Below are 23,945 nucleotides of genomic sequence, written 5' to 3'. Positions count from 1 at the left end.
CCCTTTTTTCTGGCAACAAAACAGGTGTTAAGATGTTACAACACCAAACTGAAACCTTTTACAAGGAATCATGTCTGCATTAACCACAATATTTGTGGTCAGAATGCAAAAAAAAAACACTGATAATATATGCATTATCTTTGAAACTGATTGGTCCACACCAGAGACAGCTTTCTTTGGAGCCTTGTCTCAAATGGTGTTAGACCAGAGGATGCCAAAAACATCTTAACACCTGTTTTGTTGCCAGAAAAAAGGGGAACACCTATTCTCATATTTTGGTACTGGTGTAATAAACCACTTGCGACGACAATATGGAACTTGTGTCTTTATTTATTCATTCCTTCACAGCTGGACAGCTCCGCACTCTTCACTCTGACACGGCTGCACTGCTGTTCCCGCGTGGTTAGATGTTGTCGTTCGCGCCAGCTAGCTCACACCCTCTCCCGCTCCCGCGCGCCGCTGACAGGTGGCTCGCAAGGAGGAAGCCTCCGGCCCGCCACGTGGCCGCTGGCGTTCCGGAGGCGCGAGACGTGGTCCCGCTCTCTGACTCCACACACTGACCACGAGCTCTTTCCCGCTTTCCCTTATATCCCCTGACCTATGTCACCAAGCCCCGCCTACAGCCACGCCCCCTCACTACCCTTCTAGATGGGTATTCCCCAGAGCCTTTAAGCTCCGCACTTAACTTCGGCTTATCCCTCTGATTGGTTGATGGCCCAGGCGGCGGAGCCTATCCCACTGATCGGTGATCGGCGGTGAACTCTCGTATTACACTGGCAAAGGAGGTCCCATGACTTGGGATATTGTATGCAGATCAGATCTGAGAGAGGAGGTTGTGATAGGAGAGACACGTGGTGCGAATGGTGGAGGAGGATGAGGATAAGGTAAGCAAACTTGGAGGTTGGGAATACAGGAGGAGGTTATGATGGGTGGGATACGTGTGCAGGGTGGAGGAGGGCAGGATACCAAGACGGGCATTGAAGTGGCAAAGGGCGGTGACCAACAAGATGAGATACCTGGAGCCAGATGCTGGGATGCTGTGGTAGGGGTCGTTATAAGGATGTGCTGAGTGTGTGGCCAGGGTAAGACCTGGAGCTAGATGCTGGGATCCTGTGAGGTGGGGCGGGGAGGTTGGGAGTCGACTGTTGCAGGACCTCACGGGAGGCGCAGTGGAGTGAGGATTGGAGTCATCGGTGGTAATGGCTGACATTGCCTGTTAACCTTATACGTCCCAAATTACCGGTTGCTATTTATAAAAATGTTGCGATGGCATTTACAAGCAACTGAACAGATTCATGAATATGAGATGGTAAAGGTTCCACTGACGCAAGAGAAATTTGTACGTTTAAATCTTAAGTTTGCTTAAAAAAGAATTTGCCTCTTGTACTCATATAAAAAACACATTAATCCATGAGAAAACGTAGGAAAATTTAATGTATCGTGTTTGTTCGGAACGTTTAACTGTGTCTTCCATTGGCGTGCGTTACTGAGCGGCAGTTGTTGTCCCGATGTTCTGCGTGACGCTGCAGTTCGGCAGGAACCTGACGGAGTACCAGACGAAAGCCAAGCAGCTCTTCCGCAAACTCAACGAGCAGTCCCCGTCGCGCTGCACGCTGGAGGCCGGACCCATGGTATTCCAGTGAGTACAGTCCAACTCCTCGTGTATTAGAGTGTGGTGGGGTTGGAGAGATGCACGAGCTATGAAGCTGATATTGTGCTCTTTGCTATTCAGTGGTGGTGATGTCACCACGGTGCTTGTGCCAGGTTAGAAATGAGGAGGGCTTGCTGGCAGAAGTTTATAGGAGAGATCCAAGTGTAATGGGTTGCCTGACTGAGATGACTGACATGCATTGCCACTCATTTGTTGTGAGCATAAGCTCCTCTGTCAACCGTTGTTGAAGGGCAACTGACCAGTAGCATCCTTCACGAACCTCCTCCACATAGGCTGACATTCACCTACCGCCAGCACCTCAAACAAGCCAAAAGGAGAAAAAAAACACGAGTCAACATTTTTCAAAAACATGCGGGAACAAGGTGGAGAAATTACACCAGAACGTTGAAGACATTGACGCAAAGCCCTCGTCCCACTCCGCAGTGGAGTAACTGTGTGCCCCAGCATGGGGTGTCAGCTCACTCACAATCCTCGGCGATGCCAAAATCAACGCCGCACTGTGTCATCAGCAGAACCACCCCTGAAGTCCACTCCACTTCCGTGGTTTCCTGTGTGCTGGCGCACATCGCCCCAGCTGAGATGCCGCGAAAATGCTGAAGTACCACAATATTATGGACAACGCTGGTCTGCCGCTCCATCAAGACCTAAACATTAAAACACGCGCCATCACCTGAAATCCAGGAAAACTTTCTGGATGCGCGTCTCCGGTTTAGCAGTCAAATTAAAACCTCGGCACTTGCTGGATGGAATTGTGGGTGGCTATGGATGTGGCAAACAATCATGAACCTCATTGAGGAGCCGACTGGAAGCATGGGGCTCCTCTCTTTCACGATGACCACGGATCTCGCGACACCGCGCTGGAATACAGCGTGGGAGATGCGCGACCACCTTCCACAAATAAACGATCACAGGATTGCCAAACTGCAACTGGTGAGGTCCAAACCATCAATCGCATCACTGATGAACACGCCATTGATGCACATCCTGGCAGTAATACTCCAATCCATACACCATCTAAAACCTTCTTGTATTTGTGAAGCAAACTTGGCATTCAATTATCATACGTAAAAAATTGTTGCTTTTCCTTCCTGCCATAAGAATGAAGAAGATAGGCCGATCTTGACACTGCTGGTACCAGTCATCAGCAAGTCCAATCAGCTCCATGTCTTTCTGTACTACATGATCCCATCTCTTCTCCAGCCCATGCAGCACCCATTTAGCCCCCTCTATTTGGCCAAACAGAAGCTGCTTGAGCATGCAAGCTATATGACCCAGCTAAAGCATTTTTGCCTGAAGGAGGAGCTCCACTGATGTGGAGCAATAGGCCAGGTTTCTTCCACACAGTGTTACACAGCTGAAGAAAAGATAATGCCGCTTGACTGATTCAGAATGAGACCTTAGCTGCCAAATTGGAGCTGGTCATAAGCAAGCTCCCCGGCTACAGAAACTTATCCACTCTTTCCACAACCACCCCACCACTCTTGGGGAGTTGAAGGGGTGGAGTATTTGATGATACACTCCAGGTTGAGCAGTAGAGTCTTCAATTCCTCAGATTGAGCAGCAATTGCCATATCAGCATACATAACATGGTTGACCAATACCGAGTCATTCCTTGACCGCACTTAGTCATTGATCAACCTCCCATTCCATTTGTACTAGATGGAAATTCTTCTGGTACAGCCATGGAAAGCTTATCTAACTACGTTGTCAAAGAAGATGTTAAATAGTGTGGGGGCCAGAGGACATCCTTGTCACACCCCAAGGTGAACAGGAATGAGTCTGACTCCTGGCGACGCAGATTTATTCCGGGCCTGCCCATCATCATAAAAGTCCTTAAAGATTGTGAGCAGAGAGTCAGGGACCCTAAAAGCATGAAGAGTAACCCAAAACCCTGGCCTATTGATGGTATCATAGGTCATGACCAGCTCAATAAAGCAGAGATGTAGTTCCTGTTTAAATTTGCTACACCTCTGCTGTGACAGACGGACAGAGGACATCGTATCTGTGAGTGAATCTCCCCTTTGTGAAACTACATTGAGGCCCTATAAGCCATCAGCATGCCTGGCAACTAGATGTTGAAGAATCCTTACCAGGACCTTTCCCGACATTGAGGAGGTAGATGCCCCCTGGTAGTTGTTTCAATCAGCGTTGTCCCCTTTCTTAAAGGCGGTACATAAATGCATCCTTCCAATCCTGCGGGACCCAGCCTGGAGACAAGACGGGAAATTTGTGAATGTGTGTCTGTTCGAAATGTTTAGCATACTTCCCGACATGCAACAAATTTTAAATTTGGCATGTGGGTGGGTAGCTTCGAAACTGTACAGATTGCAAAAGTATAAAAATAGATTTTTGTATTTTGGGGGGGGGGCGCAATAATGGATGTCACATCTGTGATGTCACCCGCATGCGGAAGCGTTACGCAGTGTGCCTGCTGAGGTCACGCACCCCCCCCCCCAACCCTCCACGTAGGCCGTGTATTAATCCAAGACAAGAATCCAAGTCTCGGGCGAAGTCGGGTACTAAAGCTAGTGATGTAATATAGGGCAGCCAGCACACAGATGCCACGCTCCCTCAATAGTTCGCTTGAGAGGTCATCTCTGCCTGGCATTTTACCTGGTCTCAGGCTCTAGTGCAGCAGAAGATGGGGCCGCAAGAAATTCAGGAGTAAAATACAGTACAAATCGTCTCATGCTCACAAATTAAAGTTTTGGTCATATAAAGCAAAATGACATCGTAGAGGGAGATGCCTCAGTCTGCTTTCGGTTGTTAGACCAAAACATCTCCACCCATCAGAAATCTGTAAAGTTATTTTATTCAGATCATACAGCTATCTGATTGGTGGAGATGATTGAGCTTTGAGAATTACAGTTTGTTCTGTCTTAGTGAGAAGCGCCTCCACGTGTGCACGTGCACCGTACGTATGTACAGGGAAAGGACAACGTATGAAACACAAATAACGAGCTTGTCGATTCTTCCATAATGGAGCGAAACTTGAAACTGTCCACCTCTAGGAGTGAATTCACCGACTCGTTGAAACGAGAAAATAAACTCAAAGAGACGTGTTTTGAAAATTCGACACGAGATATTTCTTGAAGTGTGGCTTCACAAGTCTGTTCGAGAAGAACTAAGAAAATCAAAAATGCCTTTTGTTTCGCTGTGCCGTCGAACGAGAGCGCGAAAACAAATAAAAGGGAAACGGCGCTTAGAAACTGAAGCCCAGATAGTTCTTTCAATGCAGAAAACGGGAGCTGTCGTGTCAGCCGGTGCCTTTTAAAATGGCGCCGGCTGTCTCTGAGCATCCTTCGAGGTGAGCTGCCCAGATTGCTCAGGCTAAGAAAGAAGCCACATACAATTGTGGAAAATATGGTTTTAACCACTGCAATTGATACTTTTAAAAGTACAGGGACTTGTCTATTTACGATCATTCGACTTACGAACTTTCAAAGATACGAACAAGCCTTTAATTCTAGATTTGAAGCTTTCGTGACTGCAAGGATTCATACTCTTAGTTCTTTCGGTAAAGTCACATAGGTAAAAAATGAAATTAAAATGAATAAAAATAAAAGAATAAAATCACAACGTTTTGGAGGCAACACAAGTCTCCGTCATCAGGTGGGACCGTCACAGCCAGATTTGCTGCATCAAGCCTGCTATGTATGGTAACGTGACAGTTTTGATCGGAGTTTCAAGTGGCCATAGGGGTACCCTCATTCTGTTTGTAGAAGGTGCCATTCCAGGTAAAATAAGTGTTGGTGAGGCAATGCCTAACCAGCGCAGGTACATCCGAATTCAATCCATGTTGGACCAAGTCCTCAATTATTGTTAGAGACTAACCAATTAGCCTTTATGGTCAAGGACATGGTACTATCTCCTGATGATATCCTCGTCAGTTTTGATGTCACGTTACCATACATAGCAGGCGTGACCAAAAAGATCTCCAAAATTCGAAACAAACATAAGATCCAAGTCCGATTCAGTACAGTACATAAAATCCATGATCTAATTCCATCTGTGAAGGATGTCATCCCTGACTTGCAATACCCTGGAGTCTATAAACTGAGTTGCAGCTGTGGTGACTGTTACATTGGGGAAACGAAACGTCATGTCTCTGATCGTGTCCGCGAGCACAAGTCAGATTTGAAACACGGCAAAATTGAGTCTTCCGCCGTTGCCGATCATTGCTACAACGTGGTGGGCCCTCATGATATTGTTTTTTCCGAGACTAAGGTGCTCTGCAAACCCTCTGGCTACCATCAAAGGTTTGTACACGAATCCATTCAGATATACAAACACAGACATAATTTCAACCGTGATGATGGGTACAAACTTAGTAATCATTGGAAAGATGTTATCAACCATGCAAAAAAGATTTAACTACACATTTTTGGACCATCTTATCTGACAGGCGCTATTTTACTTTATCGAGTGTTAACATCCCTAGCGTTTAACAGTACTCTCTTTATTGTCAGCCAACACTGGTATAAACATGGGCATTTTCGTTTCTTTTCTATCATGTGCATCCACAGTGACTTGCGCACAAACACGTCCACGCCCACGCCCACGAGTAACCCGTGCCCTCTTTTAGCCCCGCCCCCCCCCCTCCCGATACGTTCCATTCATTGGCTACCACATTCTGATAAGCTCCTCCCCCCCTCTCCTCCCCCCTTAACTGGTATTTAAGAGCTTGCATCTTGAATCCCTCCCTCACTTGATGCAGCAAATCTGGCTGTGACGGTCCCACCTGATGACGGAGACTTGTGTTGCCTCCGAAACATCGTGATTTTATTGTTTTATTTTTATTAATTTTAATTTCATTTTTTACCTACGTGACTTTACCGAAAGAACTAAGAGTACGAACAAGCCTGTCCGTATGTCCAGTTGCCTGTTTGGACCAAGAGTTGTAAGTTCAACCGCAGGGCAATAGATGGCAGGTGGTGGTATCTACATCTGCAGAACATGAAGAACTAGTGGCATCTATATCTATAGGAGATTATACAACTTTTAAAGCCATTCCTCATGTTTTGTACATGCCGTATAAAATGTTTGGAATCAACAAGAGTAAAGTTGGACTCATGACCAAATCGACTTAAGAACAGACCTCTGGAATCTAACTGATTCGTAAATGTTTGGAATCAACAAGAGTAAAGTTGGACTTATGACCAAATCGACTTAAGAACAGACCTCTGGAATCTAACTGATTCGTAAGTAGAGGAGTCCCTGTAATGGGTGGGCAAGTGGAGGTAAATAAACTGAAATATATGCCGCCGTCAAAACAACGCCGTAAAACTGAAGAATGGAATCTATAGCAGGCGATCAGGAATAAACACAAAGTTGAATGCCTGAAATTCACTGTTGTTTACGCTCTTCAAACTGATGTGAGCACCGACGGCTGTGGTGCACGCACATCGGGTTTTGCGCGCTACATTTCAGATGATTCTATACTTGAGGACATTCTGTTCTCTGACACTTCCCTGCACACGAAAGCGCTCAGGGGAGTGTTCTGTGTGCTGTTGGCTAAATAGAGGGGGAAAATATGCCTTGGGATTGCATGGTGGGCTTGTGTACAGGACTTGTGGGCATCTCAGTGAACAGTATTGCTCGGTTCGCTGTTTTGATGCACTGCATGGTTCATCGAAAACAACTGGGAGCGAAAGAACTGAGCGGAGAACTTGGTGAGGTAATGCAGCAATTCACATCAATTCTGAACTACTGTGAACCTCATCCATTCTGTGGGCGTCTGCGTGCAAAATTTTGTGAAGACATGGGGTCTCTCGATCATCGTGATGTTCATGGCTTTGTTGTTTCACACCGAGGCTCGCTGGTTGTCGACAGGAAGGGTGTTGTAGAGATTGCTTGAATTGCAGAATGAGTTGCTCGCATTGGCGATGGATGTCATTGGTCAGCAGAAGATTTGTCTCCTTGCTTATCTAACTCAAATATTTCGGAAACTTAAACGAACTGAATGCCAGTATGAGTGATCGAATCGCAGCATTCATTAAAAAAAGACCTCTGTGGAAGATGAGTCTGTCGAAGTTGAGCTGCTGGCTCCTACAATCAACTTTCAAAATGTATCTTTGACAACGAAATTGACCCGTGCCTCACTCGGGTGAAGACTGACAACCTCAGCACACTTCGCAACCAATTTCCCTGATCTGGACGTGAAATATTGTGACTGGGTACAAAATCCATTTCAATGCCAGCCTAAAACAATGCATCTGACCGCAGCTGAAATCGAACAGATCATTGAAATGTCACGTGATTGGCTTTGGCACGGAACATATTCGCGAGCTCCTCTTCCAGGATTGTAGTTGACGGTGAAGAAAGAACCTCCTCAACGCGTGCCTTGAAACCGATGGTGCCCTTTGCAAGCACGTACTGTACACGTGAGTGAAGCCGGATTGAGCGCACTTGTTTGCATCGAATCTTAATATCACAGCTGAGGTAGGATGTGTAATATCAACCATACCACAATATTTTTTAGAAGCTGTGTCGCATGCCTCATTTGTTCTTCAGCACCAAAACTTAACACCGTGCAACATTACATTACTTACTTGGCATTATTTTAAATTCCGGTCGTTGTTGGGGGTCGTAAAAAAATGATTGACATTAATTGGGGGGCTGTTGGAGAACAGTTTTGGAAGCGCTGCTCTGGTGCCTTTGGTATTTGCGCCACTCTTAGCTCAAGGCTCTCCGTGCAGGAAGGCGCTGCTGCGTTTTATAGTGAATTTGCAGACATTTTTCACAAGGGGGCGATGTTGCTACACTGCGATGCTTGTTTACCCAGGTAGCAGAGCTGCATGTCAAATATCTTGAAGGAGGCTCCTTACAAATTTGTTTTGCAGCAGAGGGTTATGTTGCTTTCTTAAATGAGTAATTTTGCAACATTGGGATGTATTGGCAGTACCAGTTACATTGTGTGTGTGTTTTTTTTAGCAATAGGAGGAAACCAGAGAACCCAGAGGAAACCCATGCAGAACAGGGAGAGAACAAATTATTCAAACTCATTGAAACTCACTCATAGTTACTCTCTCACACACACAAGCATGCTTACACTTCTCACACACATACACAAAGACAAATATCCCCCGTATAGCCTTAACAGACTGTTGGGGAAAGTGCTCTTAGCGAGCACCTATGAAGGCCTGCACGACACACGAGGGGGTGGGTGGCCAGCACCACGCCCGGCCGCCTTTGTCTCCCTAATGGCGATGTTTACACAACGCACCAGGTGCTCATTTTAGGCTGAGTCGGCCTAGGGGAGGCCCAGGACTGGTTTTAGATAATCGTATCTGGTATTGGCGGTGAGCCGGAATCAAATTTGGGTCGCCGGGTTTGTAGCGCAGCGTGCTAACCGCTACACTTATGCTCCCCGCACGCAGACACACACAAACACTTTCTCTCACACACTCTCACTCTGCAGAAAGGGGGATAAAATACAAATCCACGCAGAAAGGCGTCCCAGGATTGGGAGTCGAACCCGGCGACTTGTTGTTGCTGGAGGCCCGTGTGGACGCTGTGTTTCCAGCTACCTGATCGAGAAGGGCGTGTGTTACCTGGTGCTGTGCGAGGCGGCCTTTCCGAAGAAGCTGGCCTTCTCCTACCTGGACGACCTGCACACCGAGTTCCACGAGCTCTACCACAAGAAGGTGGCCACCGTGTCGCGGCCCTACTCCTTCATCGAGTTTGGTGAGCGCCGCTCGCGGTCGCCGCCGCCGTAGACTCCTGTCACTTGCAGGCTGCGTGACTCGCGCCGCAACGTGTCGCAAAGACAATTATCCCCCTTGTAGCCTATGACAGGCTGTTGAGGCAAGTGCTGTTCGTGAGCACCTGCGAAGGTCGGCACAGCACACGAGGGGGTACTGTGGCCAACATCACACCAGGCTGCCTTTGTTTCCCCAGAGCTAATGTTTTTCACACCGCACCAGGTACTCCGTTAAAGCTGAGTTGACCTAGGTTTCATGTTCGCCACTGTTATTGGTCACGAGCCGGAATTGAACTCGGGTAGTGGGGTTCGTAGCACGGTGCGCTCAGCAGTGCTCCACCGCTCCCATCACACACACCATAGCATCACAACCAGCGTCCTCAAGGAGAATATAAATACAATAGAGGTACCACAACCACTAAGCAAGCAATCCGCTCCTTCACACGTAAAAAATATATTGTTTTACACATCCCATCTCCCATATGGCCTTCTGAAGTGCATAATTTAATCAGCATTGTATGTATGTTGAACTTCTTCCGCACCGTACATAGCCAACCATGCTAATCAGAGGTGCGGGGGATGGACAAAAAACTAAACACAAAAAAGCAGTTTTAAAGAAATGAGTTTTCAATCTAGATTTAAAAGTGCATAGCTCCAGTGGCTTCCTAATATCAGAAGAAAGAGCGTTCCAGACGGCTGCAATAAGCACTTGTTTAACACAAGCAAAACTCTGGCCCAGTTTTGACATTGATTGTCTCATCAGCAAAGTCAGGCTCTCTTAAACCCATGTTGTTGAACTGCCAAACGTAGTAGATATGGGTCCTAATTCAATGCAAAACTCTATAACACAGAATAATCATCAACATCGTTGTGGAGAATACAAATAACAAAAATAAACAGAGGCCCACAGACGTGCAGACTCGCACAGAGACCCGCAGACTCGACTCTCACACAGAAACCCGCAGACTTGCAGATTTCCATATATGTGCACTGACAGTCTACTACCATGTGGTCGGAGGTATTCCTTTTGCCCTGCATCTCCTCCATGCCTCAACAGACACGTTCATACAGAAAACGAAGAAGTCGTATGTGGACTCGCGTGCAAGGAGGAACCTGACTTCCATCAACTCAGAGCTGCAGGACGTGCAGAGGATCATGGTGACGAACATCGAGGAGGTGCTGCAGCGCGGAGAGGCCCTCTCAGGTTGGGACCCGTGGCTCGGACATGCACACACGCATGCACACACGCATGCACACACGCATGCACACACGCATGCACACACGCATGCACACACGCATGCACACACGCACACACATACACATAGACAAAGATACCCCGTATAGCTTTAACAGACGGTTGGGGTAAGTTCTGTTAGCAAGCACCTATGAAGGCTGGTACGGCACACCCACCCATCCACTCACCCACCCACCGCACCCAATCCACCCACCCACCGCACCCAATCCACCCACCCACCCAATCACCCATCCAACCATCAACTCACCCATCCAACCACCAACTCGCCCATCCACCCACCCACTCACTAAATCACCCACTCACTCATGCACTTGAGATGTTAAATACTTCGCTTGGTATGGAGGAGGTTGTGGGTTCAATCCCGACCCTGATCCCTGTATATTTGGATTTTGCATGTTCTCCCCGTGGTCGCGTGGATTTTACTCCGGGTCCTCTAGTTTTTCCATCCAAATTTAGACTCAACATGCATTTAGAGTATTTGGCTGCAATAAATTTCCACTTGATAAGCCACTTCGTTGAGCTATTATTTGTGGCCAGGTTGCTTCTGAAAAAGAGCTATATAGCTTAGTGGAGCCTTAGTTGGTAAAATTAAAATCGTTTAGTTTACTCCACTCACCCACCCACTCAATCACCCACACATCTCACCCCACCCAGCCAGCAGCTTGGGGAGGCCTTCCTCCTGCAGTGCTTGAATAAAGAGCTGTCCATGTTAATTACCCTCGAGTGGAAGCGTGCCCCGTTGTTGCGCTGTCGGCTAATGAGCTCTGGTGAACGTGAACCACGTGCTGTTTTTCCTCTTTGCAGCTCTTGACACAAAGGCAAGCAACTTGTCAAGTTTGTCCAAAAAGTATCGGCAAGACGCCAAATACCTGAACATGCGCTCGACCTACGCCAAGGTGGCGGCCGTGGCCGTCTTCTCCATCATGTTCATCCTCTACGTTCGCTTCTGGTGGCTCTGAGTGTCCCGTGGCCACGTCCTATTCGCTGATCCCCACAGTCACTTCCTCCCACGTGCCTCCTTACCCATCTCTTATCCTGTCTTTCTACATTGCCCTCTTCCACAACACACATCACCACACAACACGTACACAATGCACACAACACCACACACGCACAGCACACGCACAGCACATGCACAGCACGCACATAACATGCACAGCACGCACATAACATGCACATAACACGCACACAGCGCACTGTGGTGCCTCCAGGCGCATTTTGTGACCGGCCGTTGTTCCTCCCCCTTACTGTGTCAGTTTAACCTAAACCCCGTTTCCTGTATGCCTTTGTTTCCCATTAGTACAGCGGAGATGAGAATTGTTTGTTTGGAGCGACTTTGAAATTGAAAGACTTTGTTTGGTTGAAACTGCGGCACTTAAAAACACCCAACAATAGCCAGGACAGATGTGTACAGCGGCGACACGAGGTCTTGAGATACATGGATGGACACGTTGAGAAATGTGCTTTGCAAACATAAATTATACCTAACTCTAGGTGCCAGTCAGTTCCCCCTGCATTTGTTAACGCTGCTGCAGCGGAAGAAGTCGCGTTGTTGATCCGCGTTCGTCTCCCGAGAGCCGATTGGCTGAAATACATTCGTAAACATTTTCTCGTGTGATTTTTTTACATGATTTAAGGATTTCAAAGTAGAATGGAGTGAGGAACGCGCAGTCAAGTGATGGGTCGGCGTCCAGCTCGCCCCCACCCCCGGGGCTAGTGGCAGGTAACAACGCGCCCCCGGGACGCTTGCAGCCGGACAGTTCATGGGGATCCTGGGGGCGGGCGATGTCCACCCCCGGAGAGTTGCTAGTCCGGGACTGTGGTGACCGAAGAGTTGGCCATCGATTCAGGTGGAGCCATCCGAACCGCACCGGCGCTTGCCTCTCCCATTGGGTCGGCGGCATCTTCAGGCACCAGCGGCGGGCTCAGGTAGCCGCGGCGTGGTTCACTTACAAGGTCAAGGCGGAGCCCTGCGATTGCTCGTTCTGCCCACTGCTGGTGCGAGGGGCCTCCACTAGGGGGAGCGCTACAGGATCGTTGAACTTCCACACTGACCAGACATCGTAAAGGGTTGCAAGTACCCACATTTTACCCTACCACACAATCTGCAAATGGTTCACTTGTACTACTGGATTGAGGCAGGTGTGGTTTAAGATACTTTCCCCATTTTTTCAACTGCCGTCTCGAGAGATCAAATAGAACTGGCGACCTCTGGATTGAAAGTCCAGCGCACAAAGCTGGCTTCCCTTTCGTGTCTCAGTTAAAAACATAAAAATGTTACTTATTTACGGCTCTAGACAAATTATTTGTGTGCAGAAAACTGGAAATCGGTTTTGTTATTCTATTTGTGCGATTACCACGAATGCAAAAACTGCATTGGCAATTTAACACCTAGGCTTTCCCGACCAATATCCATAAGAGGTTTTTGGGTTAGATCGCGTAAATATGTAAATGTGTCGTTAAAACCCGCCACCACCCGACACAGGCAACTATAGTAAGGGTTGTCATGTAAACAGAACATGCCAATTCGTCACTAGTACAGGACACCGGTGTGTTGGAGAGCCAAGCCACAACATTAACAAACTGAGTACGACATTTCGCCAGTAATTACAACTAGCTTCATCAGGCGACAGCCAGATATGTGGAGAAGTCTTACTGTTTCATTCCTAAAATAGAGGCGTAGATGTGTTGACCACCCTTCTGCGCTCTTGCACACTGTGGGGAGGGGGGGATTACTGAGGCAACGTACATTTGTGCATGAGCCCTTTGAACTTGTCCTTCCTGTCTATTGTGTTTATCAAAATAGCCCTACCAACGGTAATCCCTATTGAAGTACGCTGCCTTTTGTAGGAATGCATTTAAATAATGTATTATTTGATGATTCGCTTCCACGCAGCACTAAGACGGTAGCTATCCGAATTGTTAAAGTTATTTTGATTTGGGAGGGGCTATGCACGACAGACAAATAATCCCTGGTGGGCAGTGTATGAGCGTCTTGATAAGAGCAGATTTCTGCGTGGGGTGATGGTTTGACTGCATTCAGATAGGTGTCAGTATGTGTTTTCTTTCGGTAAACACTGTTATTTTACCATTTCGGTAAAACCACCTAGATAGAAAAATAATAAAAATATCACGACATTTCGATTGGAACAAGCAATTGTCATCAGTTGAAAAAAACAGTTCGCCGTAAGACGCAAAGGGGATGGTGAGTGGGCTCTCGCCTACCGAAGTGCGCTCTTGGCGCTGGCGAAGGCCGCGTTCCCAAAAATGGACCACAACGGCCTTGACGCCTACGTCCTCGAGAAGATGTTGGGACTCGCTAAAGACCTTTATACTGTGCTCCCCGCCGAGGACGGTGAGGTGTCTTCACTCAAGATCGCCAGGTGTATATAGGCGCAGCAGATAGGTCGCCTGCTAGAACTACGGCCTGCCGGGGCACGCCCAATCGGGCTGCCAGGTTCCTCGATGGCGGCCACCGGGACGTCCGCCCTCCTACTAAGGCGAGTCGCGGCGCACCCCACACTCGGCCTCGGGGTTCACTTCACCCATCGGGGGGGGTCCGATTTGCGTCGGGGTCGCGCGGGTTCGGGGGGGAGTCGGTGCATGTTCGCGACGCGCGACCGCTCTGACCGGATCAGTGGTCGGAGTTGGCACATCGAGTGGTTGCGGCGGCCGCAGGGTCGTCGGCTGTGCTTGGGTTCATTGAGGGAGTTGAAATTCACATGCTATTTCCGAACTCATTTACAATATTTTACCCCCCCGGTGTTGGGTTTTGGAGCCGGTAGATGCTCCGTGTTTCGCCGTCAACGGTGCATCGTTGGGGATAATCGGTCGGATAACTGTTGAGTTGCGCATTGCCGATGTCACATTGTCGGGCCATGTTTTGGTTTCTATGGCCCTGGCTGTTCCGTGCTTACTGGGGACTGATTTCCTCGGCAAAATGCCCCTGAAGATTTGTATCGACCAGGGCTGTTTGGAATTGCCGTCGGGACGGCATATGGCATTTCTCCCGTCTCCGATCCGCATGTGTTCTGCTAACGCCACGGTGCAAGCGCTTGCGTGCCGAACGGTGCGGATTCCGCCTGGCGTGCAAATGTTGGAGCAGTTTTATCGGCTTTGCTATTTACTATCGCCAATTTGTCGTGGGTTTCGCATCTATTGCTAAACCTCTCCACGCATTGACAGCTAAGGGCCAAAAATGTCATTGGGGGGAGGAGGAGGAAGCTGCGTTCCGCTCTATTCGTGATGTGCTGGTTAACGTCCCTCCCTTGCGTTATCCCGACTTTTCGTTGCCATTCGTGTTGGACACGGACGCTAGTAATAAAGGCATTGGTGCGGTGTTATCCCAGGTTGTCAATGGCATGGAGCACGTGGTCGCGTATGGTAGCAGGGTGCTGTCTCCTGCCGAGCAGCGGTACTGCGTAATGCGCCAGGAACTATTGGCCAGTGGTTTTTGTGCAACAATATCGGCCCTACTTGTACGGGAGACATTTCGAGGTGCGTTCCGATCACGCGGCGCTCCAATACGCGCTGCGTGTGGATCAGCCCTCAGGTCAATTGCCACGCTGGCTTGAAATCCTACAAGGTTTTTCGTTCCAAGTTACGTATCGTAAAGGTTCTCGCCATACGAACGCCGACGCCCTGTCACGATTGCCCGTGGGCGAGGAGTGTGCTTGTTTTTCGGGTTCCGGTCGTTGTTGACTGGCCGAGTCGACCTCCCCTCTCGTTGCGTCCGCCACGGACACGATGGGCAGGACGGGCGACGTCCCTGCCGCACGGGATGCGGTTATCGGGTTCGACTACGAGGTGTGGGGATGCCTGCAGGCGGAGGACGCCTCTCTCCTTAAGTTGCGCCAGCGTGCCAGGGACACCGCCGGTGGCACGTCTCTGCGAGGTGTCGCCTCGTTTGTCCTGCGGGGTGGGCTGCTCATGTGTATTGGGACGGGGGATTGCGCCGTTATACTACTGTCGTCCCTACCGCCCTGCGTGGCGAGGTTGTATGGGCTGTGCATAAACGATTGTTGCATCTCGAAGTGCAAAAGACGCTGGCAACTCTTAAATTGGATTTTTATTAGCCGGCCATGTCCTCCGACGTCCAAGATCTGCTTAAGGGCTGCGTGTAATGTGCCCGGCGGAAGCCGCCAGCGAGATCCTGTTACCCTCCACTGCAATACATCCAGGTGTCGCGTATTAACATAGTTCTTGCCCTCGATATTCTCGGGCCGTTTCCTAGTTCCGCTCGTGAAAATAGGTACTTGCTCGTGGGCGTTGAGTATTTCTCACGCTGGCCTATGGCCTGGCCGCTACCGAATCAATCGGCTGTGACTTTTACCGAGGCATTCCTCAATGGCTACGTTCTGGATAAGGGTGCCCCCGAGCGCCTCTTGACGGATGAAGGTAAAAAAAAATCGTCCTAGCTGCTGCGTGAGGTTTGCAATTTGCTGGGGACAAAAAAGGTACGCACGTCACCGTACCACCTGCAAACGCCTACACCGGACTCTGACCTCCATGTTGAGTCACTTGGTCAGTGAGTCACAGGTCGATTGGGACTTGCATATTCCTGCGGTTCTCGCCGCTTATAGGACGACCCCTCACACATCCACCAGCTACTCTCCCTTTTTGATGTATGGGAGGGAGTATGATCCTCCCATCGCTGTGCAGTTACAAGCCGCGCCCGCTGTGAAAGTGTCCAAAATTTCTGATTCGGTTCGTTTCACTCGTGCCAAACTTTCTGAGGCACGGGAAGCTGCCAGTGTTAACTCCCGGGCCAGACAGTTGGCCAATGAGCGGCTCAAAGGAGCCCGTGCTTCCCTGTGCGATTGGTCGCCTGGTTGCATTGTCCGCAGGTGCCGGTGGGCACATCTCCCAAATTGCTGCAACCATGGAGAGGGCCGGTTGATGTGGTTCAGGTCGTGCGGTCGTAATGTGTCCAGATTTGGTTTGGTAAGTGGAGTTGGTTTGTACACCCCTTTCGTCTTAAGCCGTTTATCGTGCCGTGTGAGTTTGTTTCATCTCCATATTGCAGGGGCCGAGTGTCGGGTGTGCCCGACGAGCTGGGGCATGCGTCTGCCGACGTGGGTCTTCAGGAGAGTGTTTCTGTTCCGGCCCCAGGCGCTGCGCGATTAATGCCTCGCACGCGGCCGCTCGTGTCGGCCTCGCGTGCTCTGGACGTGAAGAACCCGACAGATGGGATCAGATCACGAATTTTATGTACTGTGTTGAATCGAACCTGGATCTTGTGTTTGCTCATGATTTTGATCCCTAACATGCAATACCCCGGTATCTACAAACTAAGCTATGTCTGCGGCAGTAGTTACATTTGGGAAAGTAAGCGACATGTCTCGGACCGTGTTCGTGAACATAAGGCAGATCTGAAACACGGTAGGATAAATACCTCAGCCGGGGCCGATCATTATTTTAACGCTGTGGGCACACATGAAATATATTTTTCCAAGACGAAGGTACTCTGCAAACTCACTGTCAATCAACAAAGATTCGTTCATGAAGCCATCCAGATATATAAACACAGACAATTTCAACCGAGAAGATGGGTACAAACTGAGCAGTCATTGGAAGGACATTATTAACCAATTTAAGTCATAACTGGCTGTGATGTTTCATCCTACCTGCCGATGTTAGAAGTTATTTCCGACTCTCTGAGTTACATACACGCTAAATGTCTACCTAACACCGCCAACTCGAGGACAAGGAGCAACGTTGGCTGTGTCCCTCGTTTTTTTAACGAGCTGGGATGTCTCACTAGCACAGCCACCGTTGCAGTGGTCCACTTACATTGACAAGCTAATCTCTCACAATACAATGGCCACCTCCGCAGCTGCTTCGTCGTGGAGGTATATCAGCTCTCTGATCTTACATTTACATGCAAATTCCATCTCTAGCCCCACCCACTTACCCTTGGGCTAAACCCATCTCAAACCGATATAACATCCTGCTTCAGCAGCTTTCCCGCTATATTTTTTTTAACCTGATGACGATTGCTTGTGTTGCGATCGAAACGTCGTGATATTTTTTATTATTTTTCTCTCTACGTGGATTTACCGAAAGACCCAAAGAATATGAATTCCTGCAGTCACGAAAGAAAACGCATACTGACGCCTATTTGAATGCAGTCACACCATCACCACGCACAGAAATCTGCTCTTATCAAGACGCTCATTCATCGAGCTAAGAAAGTGTCAAATGGTGACAGTCTGAGAAGTGAAATTCAACATGTTAAAGAAGCGCTGCAAATGAACGGTTACAATGATGCATATATCAACAGGGCATTGAATACCAAAACTAAATCAAATAACAAGAGCATTGAAATTGCCCAAGTAATTAAAACGATAAAAAAATACCGTACATTGCGGGAGTAACTGATAAACTAGCCAGATGTTTGGAAAAAAAAATTAGTCAGTTTGGCACGGTACATAAAATACAGAATTTAATATCTGGTACAAAATATGTATTACCAAAGCTATCAACAGAAGGTGTGTACAGGATTAACTGCACGTGTGGTAAATGTGATGTTGGGCAAACAGGACGAATGATCAGCACGAGACTAAAAGAACATCAGAGAAATATTAAATTCTCCCAAATACAACTGTCAGCAGTAGCAGAACAAGGACACTCAATTGATTTTTATAATGTTGAAGTTTTGTGCAAAACTAGTTACTACTGACCAAGACTAATTAGATAATCTATCGAAATTAAAAGAAATCAAAATAACTTTACCCGTTCGGATAGCTACCGTCTTAGTGCTGCGTGTTGGTAGGGCGATTTTAATAAACACAATAGACAGGAAGGACAAGTTCCAAGGGCTCGCATAATGCACATGTATAATGTACGTTGCCTCAGTACCCCCCCCCCCCCACAGTGTGCAAGAGCGCAGAAGGGTGGTCAACACATCTATGCTTACTCTTTGGTTTTCTTAGCATTTTAAAGGATGGTGGCAATTTCAGATCTTTCCACATCTTTCGGGATGTGTCCCAAGCCTTTGAGGGCTACATCTACAGTGAGGGGGAAAAAGTATTTGATCCCCTGCTGATTTTGTACGTTTGCCCACTGACAAAGAAATGATCAGTCTATAATTTTAATGGTAGGTTTATTTCAACAGTGAGAGACAGAATAACAACAACAATCCAGAAAAACGCATGTCAAAAATGTTATAAATTGATTTGCATTTTAATGAGGGAAATAAGTATTTGACCCCCTCTCAATCTGAAATATTTCTGGCTCCCAGGTGTCTTTTATACAGGTGACGAGCTGAGATTAGAAGCACACTCTTAAAGGGAGTGCTCCTAATCTCAGCTTGTTACCTGTTTAAAAGACACCTGTTCACAGAAGCAATCAATCAATCAGATTCCAAACTCTCCACCATGGCCAAGACCAAAGAGCTCTCCAAGGATGTCAGGGACAAGATTGTAGACCTACACAAAGCTGGAATGGGCTTCAAGACCATCGCCAAGCAGCTTAGTGAGAAGGTGACAACAGTTGGTGTGATTATTCGCAAATGGAAGAAACACAAGAACTGTCAATCTCCCTCGGCCTGGGGCTCCATGCAAGATCTCAACTCGTGGAGTTGCAATGATCATGAGAACGGTGAGGAATCAGCCCAGAACTACACGGGAGGATGTTGTCAATGATCTCAAGGCAGCTGAGACCATAGTCACCAAGAAAACAGTTGGTAACACACTACGCCGTGAAGGACTGAAATCCTGTAGTGCCCGCAAGGTCCCCCTGCTCAAGAAAGCACATATACATGCCCGTATGAAGTTTGCCAATGAACATCTGAATGATTCAGAGGACAACTGGGTGAAAGTGTTGTGGTCAGATGAGACCAAAATGGAGCTCTTTAGCATCAACTCAACTCGCCGTGTTTGGAGGAGGAGGAATGCTGCCTGTCCCCAAGAACACCATCCCCACCGTCAAACATGGAGGTGGAAACATTATGCTTTGGGGGTGTTTTTCTGCTAAGGGGACAGGACAACTTCACCGCATCAAATGGATGATGGACGGGGCCATGTACCATCAAATATTGGGTGAGAACCTCCTTCCATCAGCCAGGACATTGAAAATGGGTCGTGGATGGGTATTCCAGCATGACAATGACCCAAAACACACGGCCAAAGCAACAAAGGAGTGGCTCAAGAAGAAGCACATTAAGGTCCTGGACTGGCCTAGCCAGTCTCCAGACCTTAATCCCATAGAAAATCTGTGGAGGGAGCTGAAGGTTCGAGTTTCCAAACGTGAGCCTCGAAACCTTAATGACTTGGAGAAGATCTGCAAAGAGGAGTGGGACAAAATCCCTCCTGAGATGTGTGCAAAGCTGGCGGCCAACTACAATAAACGTCTGACCTCTGTGATTGCCAAGAAGGGTTTTGCCACCAAGTACTAAGTCACGTTTTGCAGAGGGGTCATTAAAATGCAAATCAATTCATAACATTTTTGAGATGTGTTTTTCTGGAGTTTTGTTGTTATTCTGTCTCTCAATGTTCAAATAATCCTACCATTAAAATTATAGACTGATCATTTCTTTGTCAGTGGGAAAACGTACAAAATCAGCAGGGGATCAAATACTTTTTTCCCTCACTATGTTTTGCAGAGGGGTCAAATACTTATTTCCCTCATTAAAATGCAAATCAATTTATAACATTTTTGACATGCGTTTTACTGGATTTTGTTGTTATTCTGTCTCTCACTTCAAATAAACCTACCATTAAAATTATAGACTGATCATTTCTTTGTCAGTGGGCAAACGTACAAAATCAGCAAGGGATCAAATACTTTTTTCCCTCACTGTATCTGGGCAATTAAATAAAGAAGCCAATCAAAAACCATCATGTTACCATACATAGCAGGTCTTACCAAAAAGATTCCCAAAATCTTAAATACATACAAGATCCAGGTCCGATTCAATACATTACACAAAATCCGTGATCTTATCCCATCTGTGAAGGATGTCATTCCTGACATACAATATCCTGGAGTTTACAAACAGAGTTGTACCTACGGTCACAGTTACATTGAGGAAACGAAACGACATGTCTCGGACCGTGTCCGCGAACACAAGGCAGATCTGAAACACGACAGAACCAAATACCTCTGCCGTGGCTGACCATTGTTATAACGCTGTGGGCTTGCATGATATTGTTTTTTCCGAGACCAAGGGTACTCTGCAAACCTTCTGGCTACTATCAAAGGTTTGTTCATGAAGCCATCCAGATATATATACATAGACATAACTTCAACCGAGAAGATGGATACAAATTGAGCAATCATTGGAAGGATGTTATTAACCAGGTAAAACCGTAACTGCTTTATGGTTGTGTCTATACTAGTCTATTTTTTCGAGTTAATTTCCCCCCGCATCCCCAGCCTTCTCAGCCTCCCACTTCCAGCACCGCCCACTTCCCCCCCCCCCAGCTTCACGTCCCCTCTCCTCGTGCTCACGCAGCGCCCCCCCCCCCATCACCCCCCTTGCCCCTCCCCCTTAACTATAACACATTCCTGCGGAGGGAGCTGGTAGTATTGTTGGGTTGCTCGGTCAATGGCCAGGGTCAACGGCGGCGTGGTGTATTCCGCAAATATGCCCGACTGTGAAGGCGGGCATAAGCCGGCGTGAAGTAGGTTAAACGTTGAGTTTTATAAGGGCACCACGGGGTGACCAGCCCCTCCCCACCCCTCCCCCTCCCCACCCAGCCCCTCCCTCCCCACCCAGCCCCTCCCCTCCCATTTTAGGATGCATGACGGACGGACACAATAATCCCCTGTGGGCTGGTGTAACCAGAAGGTTCCTACCATTATAACCTCTTGCCACTGCAGCTCTCTCCCTCTTCAGCAAAAAAAATTCTTGCTGTGGTTTTCCCACCTGATGATTGCTTGTGTTGCAATTGAAACGTCGTGATTTGTTGTATTTTTTTTATTTATGTCTAACTATGTGACTTTACCGAAAGAACCAAAACGTATGGATTCCTGCAGTCACGAAAGCAACACATCTATGCCTCTATTTTAGGAACGAAACAGTAAGACTTCTCCACAAATATGGCTATCGCCTCATGAAGCTAGTTGTAATTACTGGCAAAATGTCGTACTCAGTTTGTAAATGTTGTGGCTTGGCTCTCCAACACACTGATGTGCTGTACTCGTGTAGGACTTGAAATATCACGCGCCACGCGTTGTTGCTATGCAAGCGAGCAGCGTACAGTGGGGGCAACTGAGGATACAGTTATTGTTGTCATGGCATTCAGGGGGAGGTCGTTAAGAGACGCCACAGGTGTTAGGGGTAATGAGGACGCAGGCCGGTGATTGGTCAGGAGGGTGAGTGGCTGATGACTGGCGCCGGGCTGACGGCGATAACATGGTCACGTGAGGCTGGGGGCCTGGGGGTGAGTAGCGAAGCGGGGGATGAGATAATTAATTGGGGCTGATTGGTTCGGGTATAAAGGCACAGCGTAACGGAGAGACGGGGGTCTTGGTTGGTGTTGGAGTGGATGGTGCCCGGGACAGAGACGGAGCAGCAGGGAGCAGGATTAGATACGATAAGGGTAGACAGAGAGAATCCAAATAGGGTAGCAGTGGATAGAGAGAATACAGCGTACGGTAGCAGTGGATAGAGAGAATACAGATAGGGTAGCGGTGGACGGAGCGAGTACAAAGTAGAGTAGCAGCGGAGTAACGGACCTTGGGGGAGAGAGAGAGAGAGAGCGAGCGAAGTCGCGGAGCGGAGCGAGCGAACAGAGAGACATGGAGTGATGATGATGGCGGGTTGTGCATTGTAGCGAACGGAGAGGCATGGAGTGATGATGAGGAGGAGGTGTGAACTATATGCGTGAATAAAAGAGACGAGAAAGACAAGAAGCTGTCGCATCAGTACGAGTCCTACACTCGTGATAAATTGGCAAGTCTGTTTACATGACAACCCTTACTATAGATGGCTGTGTCGGGTGGTGGCGGGTTTTAACGACATTTACGCGATCTAACCCAAAAACCTCTTATGGATGCATTTGGCAACAGTAAAAAGACTGCCTACTTTTTTATATTCGGCCTCAACGAGTCTTACTTTTTTAGGAACTTCGTGCCAAGTTTTTCACAGTGAGGGGGCGATGTTTACGTGCGCAATCCCAATTGGGTAGCCTGCACAGGTAATTATTCAGCATTAGGACGTTTTGGCCAGTTACACTGTGTGTTTAGCTCAGGGAGGAAACCCATGTAGAACAGGGGGAGAACATAAAACTCTGCACAGGTGCCCGTGTCGAGAATCAAACCCACGCAAATTCTTGCTTTTTTTCAACGGTTTTATTTATTGATGTCAGCATTAGCCCCAATTAATCTTGGGCGCCTGATGGGGCCACTGCTACAGCTGCATCCAAGCATGCTAATACGGTCGCAGTGCCAAGGGGTGGGTGGCTCAATGCCACACTCCTCATTGCGCTGCTCACTCGCGCTTTTTACAAGACGCCAGCGACCTTGTGACTTTCTCCAGTGGAACAGTTGAGACTCGTACTCTCAACGGTGAAATGAGAGCAAATTCAATAGACGGACCAAAGCAGGGGGAACCATGTGGAGGCGCCGGCGAATCATTCAAGCCCAGGCACCATCCGCCTTGCAGAGATCAGCAACTGCAGGTCATTTTGGAACGGTGACTTTAACAATTGATGCCTGGGTTTCTAAACCGTGCGACGGCTCTCATCTGTGTGTCTGCCGCGTCAATGTTCCTGATGGGCCAAGCAGTAGATGAGCAATTTCACTGGGAGGTGGCATGGCCCAGCAGGTGGCACTTTCTCCCTGTTGCGGTGGAGATTGTTTAAATTTATGCGGCCAGGCGCATTCGCCGTGTAAACGCGCGCCATCCGCGTCACTGGGCTTCAAAGACCCCACGGACATCACTATGAGAAGTCCACTTTTCATGATCCATATTTACCAAATTCCAAACACTTCCTGGAAATCAATTGAGATTCCATCAATTATCACCCCCCCGACTGAGACCACTGCTGAGTCACCAAGTGCCTGCACAGGGATAGCTGCCACTAGGGATCCCCCCCTCGAATGCTTCAGATGTAGACTTAAGGCACTTTCAGCTGCAGAGGAATTTACACGAAGCCATGCAAATACAAAAGTGGTTATTGAATTCCATCGCACTTCCATGAATTCCCCGCGGCTAATTGTGTGAGAAATCCCCCGCTGGCAGCGCGCTTGACACTGGCATGCTGAGAGCCGCGCGCTGAGAGCCACACGAGTCTCAAGATCCCAGACAGGATCCCAGACGTTCCAAAGCAAACCCGCCACGGTCGCACTCCAGTATCACAGAGCCGGAG

At 48.1% G+C, this 23,945-nt stretch overlaps 1 protein-coding gene across 1 annotated transcript in view; it reads left to right on the top strand.

Annotated features, from left to right (window-relative positions):
* SEC22B (SEC22 homolog B, vesicle trafficking protein) overlaps positions 1 to 12,237 on the top strand; it is a 42,004-nt gene extending 29,767 nt beyond the window's left edge. The window contains exons 2-5 of the mRNA XM_061550766.1: positions 1,530 to 1,639; positions 9,198 to 9,358; positions 10,432 to 10,578; positions 11,434 to 12,237. Coding sequence (XP_061406750.1) covers positions 1,530 to 1,639; positions 9,198 to 9,358; positions 10,432 to 10,578; positions 11,434 to 11,588 — 573 coding nt within the window. The 3' untranslated portion in view covers positions 11,589 to 12,237. The remainder of the gene's footprint in view (positions 1 to 1,529; positions 1,640 to 9,197; positions 9,359 to 10,431; positions 10,579 to 11,433) is intronic.
* The last annotated feature ends 11,708 nt before the right edge of the window (positions 12,238 to 23,945 follow it).

This window comes from Lethenteron reissneri, chromosome 12 (assembly GCF_015708825.2).
Source record: "Lethenteron reissneri isolate LAM-NWPU_2019-01 chromosome 12, ASM1570882v1, whole genome shotgun sequence".
Lineage (NCBI taxonomy): Eukaryota > Metazoa > Chordata > Hyperoartia > Petromyzontiformes > Petromyzontidae > Lethenteron > Lethenteron reissneri.
This window is presented reverse-complemented; position numbering and strand designations above follow the sequence as displayed.